This window comes from Suricata suricatta, chromosome 9 (genome assembly GCF_006229205.1).
Source record: "Suricata suricatta isolate VVHF042 chromosome 9, meerkat_22Aug2017_6uvM2_HiC, whole genome shotgun sequence".
Classification (NCBI taxonomy): Eukaryota; Metazoa; Chordata; class Mammalia; order Carnivora; family Herpestidae; genus Suricata; species Suricata suricatta.
In genome coordinates this window covers 132,049,741-132,067,745 of record NC_043708.1, presented here as the reverse complement: position 1 = coordinate 132,067,745, position 18,005 = coordinate 132,049,741, and the positions used below count along the sequence as shown (strand labels likewise).

Sequence of the window (18,005 nt, the reverse complement as noted above, 5' to 3'; positions counted from 1 at the left end):
GAGCTATCCACATGACTAAAGAGATGTTTTGCTTTCCTAGGACATACTTGAGATCTGGGTTGGAAAAACTCATCTAAAAGGATTAAAGTGACAAAGCAGAAGTGAGTCCTGCCTCCTTTCTTCTGAAGCATCCAACTCTGGGAAGAGAAAACAGTACAAACTGTGATTCTTATTAAGAATATTTAGGGGCACCTGGGTGGCTCAGTAAGTCAAGCGTCCGACTTCAGCTTAGGTTATGATCTCATGGTTTGTGAGTTCGAGCCCTACGTTGGGCTCTGTGCTGACAGCTCAGAGCCTGGAACCTGCTTCAGATTCTGTGTCTCCCTCTCTTGCTGCCCCTCCCTGCCTCAAGCTCTGTCTCTGTCTCTAAAATAAATAAACTTAAATTTAAAAAGAATATCTAGGTTTAATGCCCCCTTTTAAAGGGCCATCTTGCACCTGATTCTTTACTTTGATGTTGGATGTCTGGTTTGACATCCTACCCCACCATGTAATTTTCCCCAATATTTGTGATATCCCCTTTTGAACATACCTCTTTTATCTTTATTTTCTTGTCCCTTTTTCTCATCAATATTTATATCTCCTTTCTGTTACCTGTGAATGGTTAGGCTTCTGTCTCTTTATTATCTATCCAGTAGGCGTCAAGATAAAATTTAATTTTCACTCAATCTAATACCAGCTTTGTTCCATTTAGCATAATTCAACCACCTTGCCTTGCAACCTTGAATTCAAGGTTGCGAAGGTTGCAACCTTACTACCCATGTTGGAATAGGAAGATGTCAATAGCTGTAACCTTGAAAATAAACATAGCATATTAGAGCTAAAAGGAATTTAAAGATCTTTAATTTGGAACCTAAGAAGCCTCAGACAACTCTCCAGAGTCACAGAGCCAGCTGTCAGCAGCCATACCCTATCCCAGACCTGAGCTGCCTGAAATCTATGTCATACATTCTTAAGAAAAACTGTGCGGGGTACAGAAGTGAGGCTTCCTGGGGACTTGTGGGACAACAAAAACCAGGATAGACTGTTTACTCTTTGGTGGAGTGAATGGGGATGGGTTTCTTGACTTGGTTCCCTCCTAAGAGAGGGGCATTGGATACCTGGTTAGGATAATGAAACGAGGCAAAACACGGAAATGTTCTCAGAAGCTTAAAAGCAGCCGCCTTCTTTCTGCATCAGAATGATCTAAGTCCAGGATCTTACAAACCAAAAATGTAAACTTTCTATGATATCTTAATGATATCCTGGTTTGAATACCATGACCTTGATTTCTTCTCCTGTGATGCAACTTCCTTCCCTTCCTCCCTCCCTTCTTTCTTTTCTTACCTTTTTCCTTCCTTCCTCCCTCCCTTTCTTCCTTTCTTATCATTCCTTCCTTCCTTCCTTCCACCACCTTTGTTGAATCCATAGTTTGGTTTCCCCCTCCCAGTTTATAGCTGGTAAGCTAACTCTTACAGGTGAAGTGGCCTTGAACCCCAACACTAAAGGTCTAGCTCCTTGTAAGAGCCCTGGTATGTGTGTGCCGGTGTGGGGGCAGGGTCATGAAGTTACATAACAAAGACGAAGTCAACATTAAGGATAAGCAGAACAAGAACTACTCCAAAAAATTATGGAATTAACTTACGCCACCCATGCCAGGCCATTTGCAGCCTTTTAAAATAAAAACTGCCTCTCGTATTTGGGAGAACTTCACAGGTTTTATTTGCCTTCCAGTTTTAGAATTAACAAAGAAGACAAGGACTGCATAGGCTGAAGCTGCGACATAGAGAGTAGGAAGAGCAAGTTTCTTGACTGAATTCTTTTCCAGGGACTGGAAGCCCATTTTGTTTTCAGGTATTCACAGATTCATAGGCAAGGGACCAGCTGTTGATGTGGTTAAGCCTGAGGCAGGGGCGAAGGATACCCCTAGTGTTGACTGGCACAGGTAAATCACTTAACTACACCTAGTGAGTCACTTAGACTCCCTAGGCTCCCATGGAATCACTCGTAAAATGGGATTTCTTTTAGGTTAGCTTCCATGGTTGCTATTAGGTGCTAACATTTTGCAAATAGCAAATGCAATATGAGGAAAATACACTTTCACTCCTCTCTGTCTACAATCTCTTTCATCTTTCTCTTTTGAATTCTTCTCTCCATGAGTTGCAAAGCATTCCACCTACAGTAACACACATTCTACCCATGATGATATGCACTGATTTCCCCGAATACTATCAAAACAATCAAGGGATATTTCCGGGCCAAAGTGACCCAAGTCATTCAGATTTTTTAAGACTTATACACACAGACAGACATACACCCAACATACATTTCTGGTGACTGTAGAATGCAAGAAACTAATAATAAAGTTATATTAGATTTAGGTTATATACTTAATGGTCCTAAATGCTTGGAGTTAGTTGGACTGGCTTCAAAAGTCAGCAGTCTCTTCTAAAATTCATGACATTTGGCCAACCTCAGCCTCTACAAAACTTATTTTCTTTATTTGCAAAAGAGGATGCTAATAATAGCATCACACAGGATTATTTATATGATTGAGATAATAGTTTAAAAATGCAGCATCTGATTCATGGTAAGGCTCTAATGAATGTTTGCTATTATTGTTATCCTATATTTATATATTAACATACTAATTATTTTCACAGTTTCCTACTCTTCTAGAAAATTAATCAACAATGGTTTTCTTTTGCTTCTTACTACTGCTAAGAATTTGGGTTGTTTAAATTTATTTGGGATAGAAGTGTCATTGCTATAAATACCTGTATATTAAATATTGTTTTCTGTTAAGTTTATCTTCTTGAGAGATATTCAAGCTGGAAATATAGGACTTAATGGGAGTTTTTTATGGACCTTCTTATGAGTTGCCAAATTCCTCTCTAGAGGAAAGTAAGCCAGTTTACAGACAGCTGTATATTACTAAATATCTTTCCTCATAAACACACTAACATTCTTTTTAAATTATTTTTATTTCATTATTATGGAAGGATCAGCATAAAATCATAACAAAAATATTTGGGTTTTTCTTTATCTACTAATGGGATTGGGTTTTTTTGTTGCTGTTTTCCCAAGATAAGATTAGCATTTCTTCCTAGTTAGTTCATTTTTCTGGACTCATTTGGGAACCACTTAATGTTTTAAAGCAACATGTGATATTTACAGTCTCAAAAGACGCCCAGGCTAGATTCCATTCCAACATTTCCATCTTTGTAATCACTGGGCATTTCTTTGCCTACAACTATGGAATGAAACTAAAAACATTCTGAAATAATAGGAAACATGGGCTACTTTTTCCAAAATTTGAATATATATAGGGTGACAGAGGACAGGAGAAGAGAGACATTATCAGAATTTCAATTTAACTACAATGGGATTGGTGGAAATAGAGTATAATTTGCGATCCTTTGTTTGGACACAATGGTACCTTTTGATTCTTCCCATTTCCAGATTTCCCATTTTGGCCCATAGACATTGGTACTCCACTTTCTGTCCTAATCCATTCTTCTAATGGAGGAAGAATAACATGAAACTGACTGAGCTTGAGCACCCCATGGCCCCCAGTGCTCATTTTCTTCCTGTAGGACCAGACTCAAGGTGCACCCATTGTTCCTCTGCATGAGAAGCTTAGTAAGGCAGACTCTAACCCTACAGCTCTAGGTGAGGAACTTCAGTTCTGGTGGGGACATGGCTCTCATTACCAGTAACAAAACAGTTATGTTTTGTTTCAACTTACCTAGCTCCTGTGTTCTATTTCTTATTTGATTTGGAATTCACGAGAGAAACAGAAGCATCATTTACTGGACATCTAAAGGCCCATACAGTTTAGTATCTGTAGTCATTAAACATCAAGGATGCATAGTCATACTACCGGGTTCTACCACTAATCTGCCTCTTACTCATGGGGCAAATGGCAAGTTATATAGCTTCTCTGACTTCCAGTTTCTTCATCTGTACAGGGAGATAATAACTGTACATACTTCAAAGAACTATTGAGTGTGGAGTTGGCAAACTATGGCTCACTTGGACCAATCCAGCCCATTGCTTATCTTTGTAAATAAACTTTTACTGAAATACAGCCATGCCTATATATTTACATATTTTCTGTGGCTACTTTCAGGCTACCACAGCAGAGCTGAGCAGTTGCAAGAGAGACCATATGGCCCACAAAACCTAAAATATTTTGTCTCTTTATAGAAAAAGTCTGCCAACCCTTGGTTTAAAAGATAAAACAGGGAAAGAGGTATGCCTGACAAATGCATAGCACTATATATGAAAAGCATAAATGTTTATTATGTGTTAGCTGATATTATCTATGAAAGACAGGATGTCTTGGTGATTAAGAGCACCAGCTATTTAGCAAGACTGCCTGGTTCAAATCCCAGCTCTACCGTTTAGCAACCCTCCCATTTTAGTCAAGCCACACAGTCTTTCTAAGTCACAATGTATTCATCAGTATATGAAAATAATAATGTCTACCTTGCATGGTTATTGAAATGCTTAAGTGAGATTATACAGGTAGATTGCTAGGACAGTACATCATCACTACAACTGTCATTAATTTCCTCCCCTCCAGAATTCCAAACTATGAACTGACTTTTCATACTAGTTCATTGGTAGTATTCCATCTCATTTCATATATTCACTCAGAAAATATTAAGTGACCATCTTGAGATGGTCAGAGTGTATCCAGAGATGCATATAACTTTTCTTTCCTTCCTCCTTAACTTTCCCAAATCTTTTCTGTTGGATAAAAGCCAAAATACTCTGAATACTTGAAGAAAAAAATGCCATCTCAATCAGGTTATTTGACATAGAGGAACTATCGGCATCCAGTTAGACTACACAAGAGTTTAAAGACAATCCAAAGTCTGGATTATTGTGCAGTTATGAGTCTTGACAGAGTTCTCATAGTTTACAAATGAATAAACAAGAATGAAGAAATAGAAGTTGAAAGAAGAGGAGGGAAGAGTCATAACAACTGGGGAGGTGGAACGTTCTGCAATGTACAAGGAGATGGATGCCTTGTCAGTCGACCAACAGAGCAATTCTCCCTCTGGGGAATGGCCAGCCACGAGTAACAGAAGCCAGCCTGACGTGGAAAATTCAATAAAAATGGAATCTATGAAACACTGAATGAAAAAATTACAAATTCTAACGGCACAAGAACTGGCCATATTACAAATACAAACAAAAGAGAAGTTGATGAGAGATAAGGAAACAGAAGCAATGAAATCAACACACATTATTAGCCAAGAAGAGAGTCCATGCCACAGAACATTAGATCTGTGAGGACCAACAGTTGGTGAATGGGAACGAGGAAAAAAGGTGCTAAGGGGAAAAGAAAGACACATATGGAGGTTGGGAAGCAGATGTCAAATATTCCAAGTCCAAAAATGATGCCTTGGGATGGAATCACTACTACCTGGTAATGGAAAGGCATGTGAGAAGGTGACAAAGTTTGGAATTCAAAATCAACCTAAAAGATTTACATGTAACATGAGAAATATAGTTGATGTAGAAATAGAATGTGTTAGTGAACAAGAAAAACAAGTGCAACTATTCAGGCAGGAGAAACGGAGTATGCAGAGGACCATCAGGCTGAGGACAGCAGGATTAATGGCAGAGTAAAGCAAATCACATCTACATGGTGTAGTGAAACCTCTAGGCAGGCACAGTGGAAGTCCTGTGTAAAGGAGACATAGATTCACATATATATAAAATGCAATACCCTTGATTTACTTTACAAAAAAAAGAAAGTTTATTCTAAAGGTATTCTCTAGGAAAAATGTGAGATGAATCAACAGAGAGAAAAAATAATGGGGACATAATTGTACAGAATGGATAAAAATGAGCAATGCAAGTAATTAAACAAAATTGAATTTTACGGTGATTTGTATATGACTATAAGGCAATCCAAATGTCACAGATACTTCTTATATAAAAAAAGAAGCTGAAAAATAATATCTTTGTTTCCAACAAATGGGAAACAAATGGATTTATAGGCAATTTGTTTATGTTCAAGATGTACATGTTCAAGGGTAAACCCTAGGAAATTTGAAGTGTTCTGCATGAAAGAACAATATACACTAAGCACAGATTTTACTCATACACAAATATAGGCACAAACCTCCTCAATTCACAGTAAATAAATCAATGTCTATGATAAAATAATATTTTAGATCATAGCCAAATATAGTTTCCTTTGACTTTCAAGGAAAGATGAAGATTAGAGAATCTATTAATGTAATTTAAGACTTTATTAATTCAAAATAAGAGTCATTTTTCTAGATACCAAAAAACTGATAAAATTCATCATATAATTCTGATTTTTTAATTAATAAGCTAAAACCTTAATTTATGAAGAAGACATCAAACATTAATATCAAAACAGACATTTTACTTAATGTTCAAATGCTTTGAGTCATTTTACTTTTGAAGTTAGATTTACAGCGAGAATATCCACAGACTCATCACCTTTTTTTTTAACTTAAAAAAATTTTTATGCTTATGTTTGAGGGAAAGAGACACAGAGTGTGAGTAGGGGTGGGGCAGAGAGAGAGGGAGACACAGAATCTGAAGCAGGTTCCAGGCTCTGAGCTGTCAGCATAGAGCCCCAGGCAGGGCTTGAAAACATGAACAGCAAGGTCATGACCAGAGGCGAACCAAGTGGGCCACCCAGTGCCCCTTTTTACCTTTTTTAAAATTTATTTATTTATTTTGACAGAGAGAGTGAAGATAAGGCAGAGAGAGGGAGAGAGAGAGAAAAGAGAGAATTCTAAGCAGGCTCCACACTGCTAGCACAAAGCCCATTCTGGTGCTGGAACTCACAACCCACAAGATCATGGTGCTTAACTGATGGAGCCACCCAGGTGCCCTTAGAATCACCATTCTTAAATAAAGTTCTCAAAATTTTAACCAAGATTATATATTAATAATAAAAATTATTGAGATGCCTGGGTAACTCAATCGGTTAAGCTTCTGACTTTGGCTCAGCTCATGATCTCACGGTTTGTGGGTTTGAGCCTTGCATCGGGCTCTGTGCTGACAGCTCGGAGCCTGAAGTCTATTTCAGATTCTGTGTCTCCCTTTCTCTCTGCCCCACCCCCTGCTCATGCTCTGTCTGTCTCTGTCTCAAAAATAAATAAACATTAAAAAAATTTTTTTAAAGAATAAAAATTGAGTCAAGCTAATTATCAAAATTTATATATGATATTACAAACTATCTAGAAAAACAGAGAAATCCATGGAAACACATGTAGGTATAAGTACAGAGTTCAGTGAAATTACATATAAATATCTAGATAATCAGAATTTTCCTACATCTTGGTGTCACAATAAATATGCAGAAAAGACCCTTTTAAAAGTAACAAGAAAATTTAAAATATGAAGTCTATGATTATATATCCAGGAATCACACGAAAGGGTACAAAACGAACCCCTGCAATACTTTCTTTGTGAACATCAAGGAGGATCTAAGTAACGGGAACAAAATGCCAGATTATGAAAAAGCAATATAGCCAGTCAATAGACCAAAAAAAATCTATAATTTTAATGCAGTTTGAATTAAAATCCCAGTGGTTTCATTTTTGGCAGTTAACAACTCCTTATAGGGTCCATCAGTAAAAATAAAGAAGAGAAAATAGCAAAGCACATTTTTAAACAAATATTAGTGAGATGATGCTTGTAGCATTATGTATTTAAGTTGCAAGACTACAATATTAAGGACCGTGTGTTCCTGGCAGACAGACTAATGAAACAATATAGTATTGAGGAAATATGCCCAAGTACATGCATGTGTAAATACTATATAATTAACTGACATTACTAATCACTGATGAAGGATGGAATATTTAGTAATTTCTAAGGCAAATGAGTAATAATACAGAAATGTAAAATTATTCAGTAGTAAAAAAAGGAAGAGAAATTATAATATGTAAATCATATTATTATAAACATAACTACCTCAGTATAATAACAGATAACACAATTTTGCAATGAATTATTATTTGAATAATTATTTGAATTATTTATTATTTGTTATTAGATGGAGTAGGCAGGCTATCAAAGCTAAAATAAACAAAGGAACAAATGGATGCACACACATATCCATTAAAAACAAAAACATTCTAACTCAAATAAACTACATTTAAAAAATGTGAAAGGTAAATAGGAAAGTGCCTGCAAAGTCCATGACAAAGAGATGTTGAATATCTTCAACATAGAAATTCAAATTAGATTTAAATATAAATTTAAGAAAGGAAAAAAATAATGCTGAAAGGAATAAAAAACAAAAGGCATGCTCAGGAAACTTATTTTAAAAAGAAATGATGCAGAAGTGTTTTATCCATGTAAGAAAGGTAACACTAGATTTAAAACCACACCCCATTTTCACCTAAAGATGGCAAAGATTTCATTGCAAAAGCAACTGGTGTGTCTAGATGATATGTAGGAGAAAATCTAGTTGGTCTTGGGTTTGGTGATGACTCTTTAGACACAACACCAAAGGCATGATTCATGAAAGGAATAACCGATGAGCTCCATTTCATTAAATGTAAATACTTCTGCTCTGGGAAAGATACTGTGAAAGAGAATGAGAAGACAAGCCACAGATGGGGAGAAAATATTTGCAAAAGACACATCTGATTAAAGGACTTATCCAAAATATACAAAAAGCTCTTACAATTCAACAAGAAGAAAATAACCTGATTAAAAAATGGACAAATGACCTTAAAGACACCTCACTAAAGAAAATAGGCATATATATGGTAAATAAGCATATAAAAAGATGTTCCACATGGCATGTCATCAGGAAAATGCAAATTGAAACAATGAGACGCCATTATAAACCTATATGAATGAGACAATGGCTGCCAGGGGTTAGTGGGGAGAGAGTAACGAATAGGCAGAGAGTAAAGAGGATTTGCATTGACACTAGTCTGTATGAAATTATAATAGTAGACACAGTTGTCCAAATCCACAGAATATACAACACCAAGAATGAACCCTAAGATAGAATATGGACTTCGGATGATCATGATGGATCAATGTTACTACATCAATTGTCACAAATGGGGGGTGTAGATAACAGGGGAGGCTGTGTGTGTTTGGGGCAGGCTGTAGATGGGAAATTTCTGTACTTTCGATTTTACTACTCAAAAATACAGTCTATTAAAAAAAACAGTGTTAATAAAGTTATAGAACAGGGAACACTCATACATTGTTGTTAAGGATATTACTTATTTGTTTAGGTGAAAAAATAATCTAATTTGACCAAAACATTGACCATGCCTCCCTATTAAAGACTGGTGATTAAAGTCAGGTACCTGGTGTTTTGGTGTGTGCTTTCCAAAATATAATTTAATAGAATTTATCAAAATGTAATATGATTGAGAAAGGCAAAACTATTTTTAAATAAAAATCAAGTACCTTTTAATTATTAAAAGTATAATGATGTTCTCTAAAGTCTATGACAGATTCTTACTTGTTTAGTCTTGCCTCATCAAACTAAAGAGAGGACCAAATGAACTTGCCCTGATGCTCAGGGGAGCCCAGGTTCATTTCACAGGACTACCATTTGGGACAATAAACTAGATAGGGAGCTATCGCCAGACACAGCTCAGAAGTTCTGAGCTCCTTCTGTTATTAATGGAGGGACAAGTGGAGATAGGGGAGCTCAGCTGAGAAAAGCAAGAGGCACTGGAGGGACACAAATCGAGATGAACAGTGGCTGACTCGGCAAAACGTTAAGTGACTTTGCAAAAGACCTGTCACAATGGATAAACGACGCCTCTTGAAGAAACAGCTTACCATTCCTGCAGTGCGCACACAATTATTTCTGGGGATAAGAGTGAGGAAAAGGAGGAAATAAGAGGGGAGGAAAAAAGATCAAAAGACGCCTTAAGGAGTCTGCAGACGTTTCTTAAATGAGCAACTGGGAAGGAGAGAAACTGTAAAAGACAAACCAAAACAAAGAGCGCATGCACTGTTCTTATTTTTAAGCTTCGGCCACCGGGCAAACATCCACCATTTCTGCTCTGCTCAGGAAAAATGCTAAGTTGCTCTGTGGGTGTTGACTACACTCTAATTGTTTTTATAGTAAATGAGGCATGAGCACTATTGTCAAAAACCATGGGGTTCGTGGCATAAGGCTATACTTTGTCTTCCTAGCACTTCACTCCCAGGGGTTAACACTTTCTGTGGGGTCTAAGAGATTTCAAATACCATGTCCTCAGATTTCTTTATGACTGACTTTTATGTAAAAACCCATCCTTCTTTCCCCCCTAGTATTTCCTTCTGTGCAACTAGAAAAGAATCATCCCAAAGTATATAACTCTATTGTACAGAGCAGAGCTAGGGAAATGTCGGGTCGGGAGGAGGGTGGTCTTCTCTTTACACCATATGGAGGGTGGTGTTGACAAACATTAGTTATGTTCTCTGTATTATAGTAAGATCTCTGTTGCTAAGAAAACCCCTTGAATTTGCTCCGCTCTGATTACTAAATCTCATAATTGAGTACTATTCATCAGAAACTAATCAAAGGGTACTCAAACAGCTTGTTGCTGATTATAAACCAACAGACTTTATTTTATTAAGTTCCCCTCCACCATCCTTTAAAGAATATACCCTTATTGACTGGAATATTTCCTGGGTCAAGATATTTTCAGAGTGATTCTCCTCTCAACCATGTAGTGTTCAGGTCCTTTGGCAGGAACCACAATCTGTTTTGGTCAACTGCCTCAGTGAATAGAAAAGTGGATTAAGTTAACACCAATGTTTGGGTGAAATAGGCAAATTCCATTTTGCTGCTTGCCCCCAAACTCCATGCCTCTTGAATTTAATGCAGATCTATTGAAAATATACACAGGAATCACATCCTATGTGTAGGTATCCTGGCCTTAAGGAGCTGTACCAGCCTAAGAAGGGTCAGAGGTCAGGGAAGACTTTAAGCTTCAGAACCCTTGGGCTGGTTTCAACTGAAAAATTAATAATCAGGACTATAGGATGGCATGGAAAACAAGTAATAGTATCTTCTGATAACCCACATAGCAACCATTATCTTTGGAGTCTGACACCAAGTTCTTTAGACTCGAATTAGAAGAGGCACTTCTTTGATAGATTTCTTCTTGTTCCAGTTTACAGGCAACTAATCCTCATGGCATTGGATCAAACAGACAGGCACAATCAATTCAGAGAAAGCAAGCAATGCCAGCTCTGCTCAATCTTCTCTCAATGAGCAGCAGAGAAGAAAGTGGGGGGAAAGGAAAGAAAAAAAAGAAAATTCAGGCATGCCTGCACCCAAGATAGCTTAGCAAAAGAAAAGATGAAAAGACAAGTTGAAATATATTTCCTGGCAGGTGGAAATGCTTCCTGTCAGAGGGAGAAGCTAAAACACCACAGTGATGCCAAACATGCCAAGCCTTGGGGGGCGATGAGGGGTGTTGAAAGGAGTGGGGGCAGACGGCAGTGGTGGTATGTCAAAACAAAAGAAATCATGGGCAGTGTCTCTAGGGAGGAAAGAGGTCTGGATTTCCTTAGGTCTCCATAGTCTATGATCTATAGCACAGTGTGAAGAGCAAGTTAATTACTGCATTTAGGTAATGAAGTCTCAGAGAAGCCAGTAGTTTCCAAAGTAAAGTTAATTTACGCTGCTAGGTCATTCTAGGCTTGACTGGCCATTTGGTGAGAAGTCACACTGGAACCACAGCCTAACAATGGCAGAAGGAAAGGAATGAAAATGAGCTAGAAATAAAACGGTGCCAGTATTAATGGCTCTGCCTTTGGACATGAAAGGCATGGGGAGATGCTTTCTCATTCACCAGTAAGCACTTCCTCCTCCAGTAGCTCAACACCCCCTCTATTCCCTGGCCCAAAGTATGGGCAACGACTTAGTCTCCCTTGACTCCTCTGACTTTTCTTGGTCCTCTCTTCTCTCCTATCACCATCATATCTCCCTTTCTTGCCCCTGAATCTATTTTTGTCAAGTCTAAAATATCTGACTAGAGTAAAGGGCATCAAAAGGGCTCACATGGATAATGGTCCTCCCTCTCCTGACCACTAACGATCCTCACAGGTCTTGGAAGTCTATCATCTGTCATTCCCCTGCATGGCTGTGAGTCAGGGTCTCCAGGCCAATATATTAATCATCTTCAGGTGGTTCTTCTCATCATCTGAAGAGAATGGGGAGACTATAATATTTTTTGTCCCCCTGTTCCTAGATATTGACAGTGAGATTGCCTTTTTTTTTAATGTGTAATGGGCTCCAAAATGATACCTAAATAAATAGAAACACAGTACTGGCAAACATAAGCAGATGTATATGCACATGTGTGTTGCTACGTTGCATCTTCTTTATCACAAGCAAAATTAATAACACATGTTTATAAATACACATCGCTTTATATATTCATTTATGTGTACAAGTAAGCAGTATCCACCCTGTGTTCAGTAAGAAGTGAGGATGCCCTGAGTCTGGGTCCAGTAGACTGCTACTGCCCGTACCTTCAGTTGGCAGCTCCTGGATATTTTCTCCTTGTCAAAGACCTGTAGAACCATGTGGCTTTCATTTCTGAGATGTGCTCTGATTCAAGCACCAAAGTCCAAATTCCCCTCACACCCCCATGAGCATCTTACCGCTGAAGGTGGTGGTCCAGAGCCCCTTCGTCAGCATTCAGGAGAGTGGCTGCAGAGTTCAGGAGCTGGTGGCTACAGCTTACAGACTTGAGTTCCAAGATGAGGAGACTCAAGCAGAACATGGCTCCCATCTCCTCCAGTTCACTGGATCCGAACTGTAGACCCTGCCAGGTAAACAAAACCATCAACAGAGACTAAATAGTGGAAACTGAGTAGAGACAATTTTTGAGATCCAGAGGGAGGGCTTCGGGACACTTCCTATCACAGAAACTGAAAATAGATAGTATTTATCAGTCACTATCCAATGTGCTTTGTTGGGTGCTTTGTGGATTGGTGACTCTCAATCTAGATTATGTGTCATTCAGGGTTTCCAAGAAAGGCCCTCAAGGCAATAATGAGCTGGTAGGGGTCCTGAAGGGCAAAGGGGTGGATAGGGTTCCAGGAGTCACTTCCCCTTGTTCAGTCAAAGCATCAATGCTTCTATGTGCTTTTTAATTTTTTTTAACTTCTTTTAATGTTTCTTTATTTTTGAGAGAGGGAGAGAGAGAGACAGCGAGAGACAGACAGACAGACTCCAAAGCAGGCTCCAGACTCTGAGCTGTCAGCACAGAGCTGGATGCAGGGCTCGAACTCACAAGTGGTAAGATCATGACCTGAGCTTAAGTTACTGACTGAGCCACGCAGGTGCCCCTCTTCTACATGTATTTTAAAAAGGGTTCCACTGTTGAAACAAGAGTTTGTGAACAATCATACTAAGAGCACTTTCTCTCCCATAAATTTGTCAATCAGTGAGAAGAATGAGGGAGATCGTTCATATACAAATACCGGAACTTAAAAACAACACCAGCCGTTGTTTAGAAGCACTTATTTATCTGTACTGAGATAGTACTGGAAAGCAAAGCCATGATTTTACTCTATGCTATGATACCATGAAATGATATATAATAATAATTAACAACTATACAAAGCATTTACTAGGTGCCGATACTGTTCTGAGCTCTTTCACATGAATCAACTCCATCAATACTTATCAAAGTCCTACCAGATAGGTATTGCCATTTCATCCACATATACAGAAGGAGATTTAGAATCATGGAGTTGATACTTTATCCATGACTTCACAAAGATAGAGACTAGTAAGTGAATTCTGACTTAATTGCTCACCAAAGTGCTACTCATAGACTAGAAAGGACTCAATTACATGATGAAGTATAAAGTGCATGGTTTTTGAAATTAGAGAGGGATTGGTTTTGAATCCTGACTCCCCTGTTTTCTGACTGTGTGATCTTGGATTTAACGAGTTCTATTAGCCTCAATGTTCTCATCTGAAAAATGAGATCATAATTCTTCCCTCCATGTAGTTAGGCATGCACTGATAAGAAATATTCCAGAGTCCACATAGCACTACTCATCAATATCAGCTCAATTTCTCTTTCTTTATTCCTAATAAATATGTTTAATATGACAGAATTCAAGGTGGTCCTGAATTATTTGTTATAAGCACATTTCATTAAAATAAAATATCAATAGTTCAATATTATTTCTTAAATAGATTTCCATATCCAAATAGCAGTGGTACAGAAGAGAGAGAGGAAATAGTAAAAATGTAAAAAGACTGGTCATAAGTACCACAAGGAAAAACAAAATTCCAAACCAGGAAATCATCAGCCTCACAAAAGAATTTCTAGGTAAAAGGATAAAAGATAGTGGAAAGTCTATTTCAGCTGTTTGACAATTTGATTTGCTGCATGTTTGGACACCTGTTTTCCTAAAGAAAGGAGACATTGCTTCAGAGTTAAGGCAAGTCTGCTCCTCCATAAACAACACAATGGGAGGGGAAGACAGATGTTTAACAAGTTATTTTTCTTTAGTCAATAGAAAAGATCAGTGAACAAAGAGAGGGAAAAATCTGTCTCTTTCCATGAACTCAAGTTTTGAGGTCTCATTATTACCCTGCACCTTGTTTTCCTAGCTGCTTTTCTTTATTCTAGAATAGCCAGCTTGGTGGGAGTTATGAGGAAAAGGCCATGCCTTCCTCCTCAATCAGCCACCTCACTGGTGGCAAGAAAGAGTACACAAGAGAATGAGAACAAAAAGCCAGCCCCTCAGGCAGGCAGCACTCCCAACACCTACGTGTAACCCTAGCATCTAACAGAGCATGTAACAGGTCAAAAGGAGGACAAATCCTTGAAGGCAACAAATCTCATAGCATGAGCCATATTGCTCGGTCAAGGTCAACACCTTCACACCAGTCAACGTCTATAAACAACGGCCCAGATGATAGCATTTTTATAAGACAAAATCATTTCTGTATCCCAAATATTGATCCATTTATTTCAGGCAATGGTTGGTTTCATAAAAAAAGACTTGACCAGAAGACCCTGATTAAAGCAACTTAGACCACTTATTGGCTGTAGGGTCTCAAGCAAATCACTTATTCCGTTTTGCTCTCCAGTAGGAGATTCTCTTTACTACTCTATTCTTTTCACTCTTCCCAGTATAAAAAATATTTGTTTATATGGATAGTCTCCTCCCACCTCCCATACCCAGCCTGGAAATGAAACCCTCTGAGTCAAGGACTGAGCAGTGTCTGCTTCTTTACATCCTTGGCATGGAGCACATAGCTTATTCTATAGCTTATCTTCAATATGTGATAATGGATAGGCAATGGCTCTATAAGGATGGATATGGAGAGGCATGGATGAATTTCTTCCTGGTTACATATCGTATTTGTCAAGTGGAACTTCACTTCCTTGCAGAGCAAGTATATGAATGCCTTTAATTATATTCTCCCACTGCTAAGTGTCATGAGGATTTAAATATTTTATTTTATTTTGCTTTAGAGAATGGATTCACATCTCTGGATATGTTCCAGAAACAGGTAGATAAAATTTAGAAATTCTGATATCTACTTTGGGTTCATAGTAACAAGTTGATAAATAAAGGTGGCTTTGGGTTAGCTTAAAAGTGAGCCTTATTGGGGCCCCTGGGTGGCTCAATCGGTTAAGGAGGCATCTTCGGCTCAGGTCATAATCTCGCAATTCATCAGTTTGAGCCCTGCATCAGGCTCTATGCTGAGAGTTCAGAGCCTGGAGCCTGCTTTGGATTCTGTGTCTTCCTCCCTCTCTCTGTCCCCCTTCCTGCTCATGCTCTGTTTCTGTTTCTCTCTCCCTCTCTCTCTCTCAAAAATAAAAACAAAACAAATAAATTTTTAAAAAGTGAGCCTTACTCAAATAAAGAACCAACTCTCCTCTCCCCCTAGGCTTATATGTGTTAATTAGAATTTTCCCCCGATAGCCAGTAACAGAAAGACTGACTATAGTTGTTTAAACAAAAATGGAGTTTTATTTTTCATGCATAATAAGTTGGGGTAGGAAGTTCATGGCATTATTTCAGAGGCCTAGGAGATTCAGGACTCTTATATCTGTCGTTTTCCTGATTTTCTAATTATGATTTCGAGGTGGCTGCTGTAGCTCCAGCCAGCACATCATCACTCAAGGAAGAAGAAAGAGAAATTGGGAAAGGAGGCATTAGCATACTATTGCTTATATATTTTATTAAATATTTAATGTTTTTTATTTATTTTTGAGAGACAGAGACAGCATGAGCAGGAGAGGGTCAGAGAGAGAGGGAGGTACAGAATCAGAAGTGGGCTCCAGGCTCTGAGCTAACTGTCAGCACAGAGTCCAGTGCAGGGCTCAAGACCACAAACCCTGAGATCATATGACCTGAGCCGGAGCTGGACGCTCAACTGACTGAGCTACCCAAGTGCCCCGCTTGTATTTTGTTGATCAGAGCTGTGTAATAGAGCCAACTCTAGCTTTCCAATGGTCTGGTAATGGAATATTTTAGATTATTCACTCTCTTTAAAAGAGACAGGTAGGGGCACTAGGGTGGCTCAGTCAGTTAAGCGTCTGACTTCAGCTCAGGTCATGTCTCACAGTCCATGAGTTTGAGCCCCGCATTGGGCTCTGGGCTGACAGCTCAGGGCCTGGAGCCTGCTTTAGATGTCTCTCTCTCTCTCTCTGCCCCTCCCCAGCCTGCTCTCTTTCTCTCTCTCTCTCTCAAAATAGACATTAAAAAAAAAAGTTAATAGAGGACAGTGTTAGAAATGAGTGTTGAAAAAAATTTTTAAAGGGGGGTTGGTACCTGGGTGACTTAGTTGGTTAAGTTGTTAGATGTCTGACTCTTGACTTCAGCTCAGGTCATGATCTCATGGGTCAGGCATTTAAGTCTCATTTCAGACTCCATGCTGAAAGTGTGGAGCCTGCTTGGGATTCTCTCTCCCTCTCACTCTGCCCCATCCCTACATGTGTTGTATTTCTCAAAATAAACTTAAAACAATGAGCATTGGGCAAACCAGCAATCTCTCTCACACCAATATTCAGACACTAAGGTTACTAGAAAGTACAGGTCCCTATCTATGCAACATGTTTGTAAGGAAGACACGGACACAGTACATTACATGTTTTCTAGAAACTTTTTGATAATCCACCTCAAAATAAGTTGAATTCATATGTATATTTGACTCCAAAATTCACTACTACCTTCATCATCACATAATTTTTAAACAGCATAGATATGGGAAGAATATTTGTATTAAATTAAGCATAAAATTATACATTGGTAAGGTAAACACAGGATCCACAAATCATGTTTTAAAAGTATAGGTACTAGGGCACCTGGGTGGCTCAGTCAGTTGCACATCAGACTGTTGATTTCAATTCAGGTTATGATCCCAGGGTTGTGGGACTGAACCATATTGGGTTCTCCACTGAGCTTGGAGCCCGCTTCAGATCCTCTCTCTCTCTCCCTCTTCCCATATCACCCACTCATACTCTCTTTCTCTAAAGGATAAAAAATAAAATAAGATAAAATAAAAGCATAGGCACTGATAATTGGTGAGCAAAAGGAGAAAAACAATGAATACCCAAGCATAGAAAAATAGGGATTTATCCAAAGGATACAGAAGTGCTGATGCATAGGAGCACATGTACCCCAATGTTCACAGTGGCACTCTCTACAATAGCCAAATCATGGAAAGAGCTAAATGTCCATCACCTGATGAATGGATCAAGAATATGTGGTATATATACACAATGAGTATTACATGGCAATGAGAAAGAATGAAATATGGCCATTTGTAGCAAAATGGATGGACCTCGAGGGTATCACGCTAAGCAAAATAAGTCAGGCAGAGGACGACAGATACTACATGTTTGCACTCATAGGTCTAACAGGAGAAACCTAACAGAGGACCACAGGGAGGGGAAGGGGGAAAGAGAGTTGGGGAGAGAGAGGGACACAAATCATGAGAGACTCCTGAATACTGAGAATGAACCGAGGGCTGAAGGGGAGGGGGAGGAAAAGAGGGGGTGATG

The 18,005-nt window shown here is 38.6% G+C and overlaps 1 protein-coding gene across 1 annotated transcript in view; it reads right to left on the bottom strand.

Moving 5' to 3' along the window:
* AGBL1 (ATP/GTP binding protein like 1) overlaps positions 1 to 18,005 on the bottom strand; it is a 681,509-nt gene that overhangs the window by 201,258 nt on the left and 462,246 nt on the right. The window contains exon 22 of the mRNA XM_029952682.1: positions 12,625 to 12,788. Coding sequence (XP_029808542.1) covers positions 12,625 to 12,788 — 164 coding nt within the window. The remainder of the gene's footprint in view (positions 1 to 12,624; positions 12,789 to 18,005) is intronic.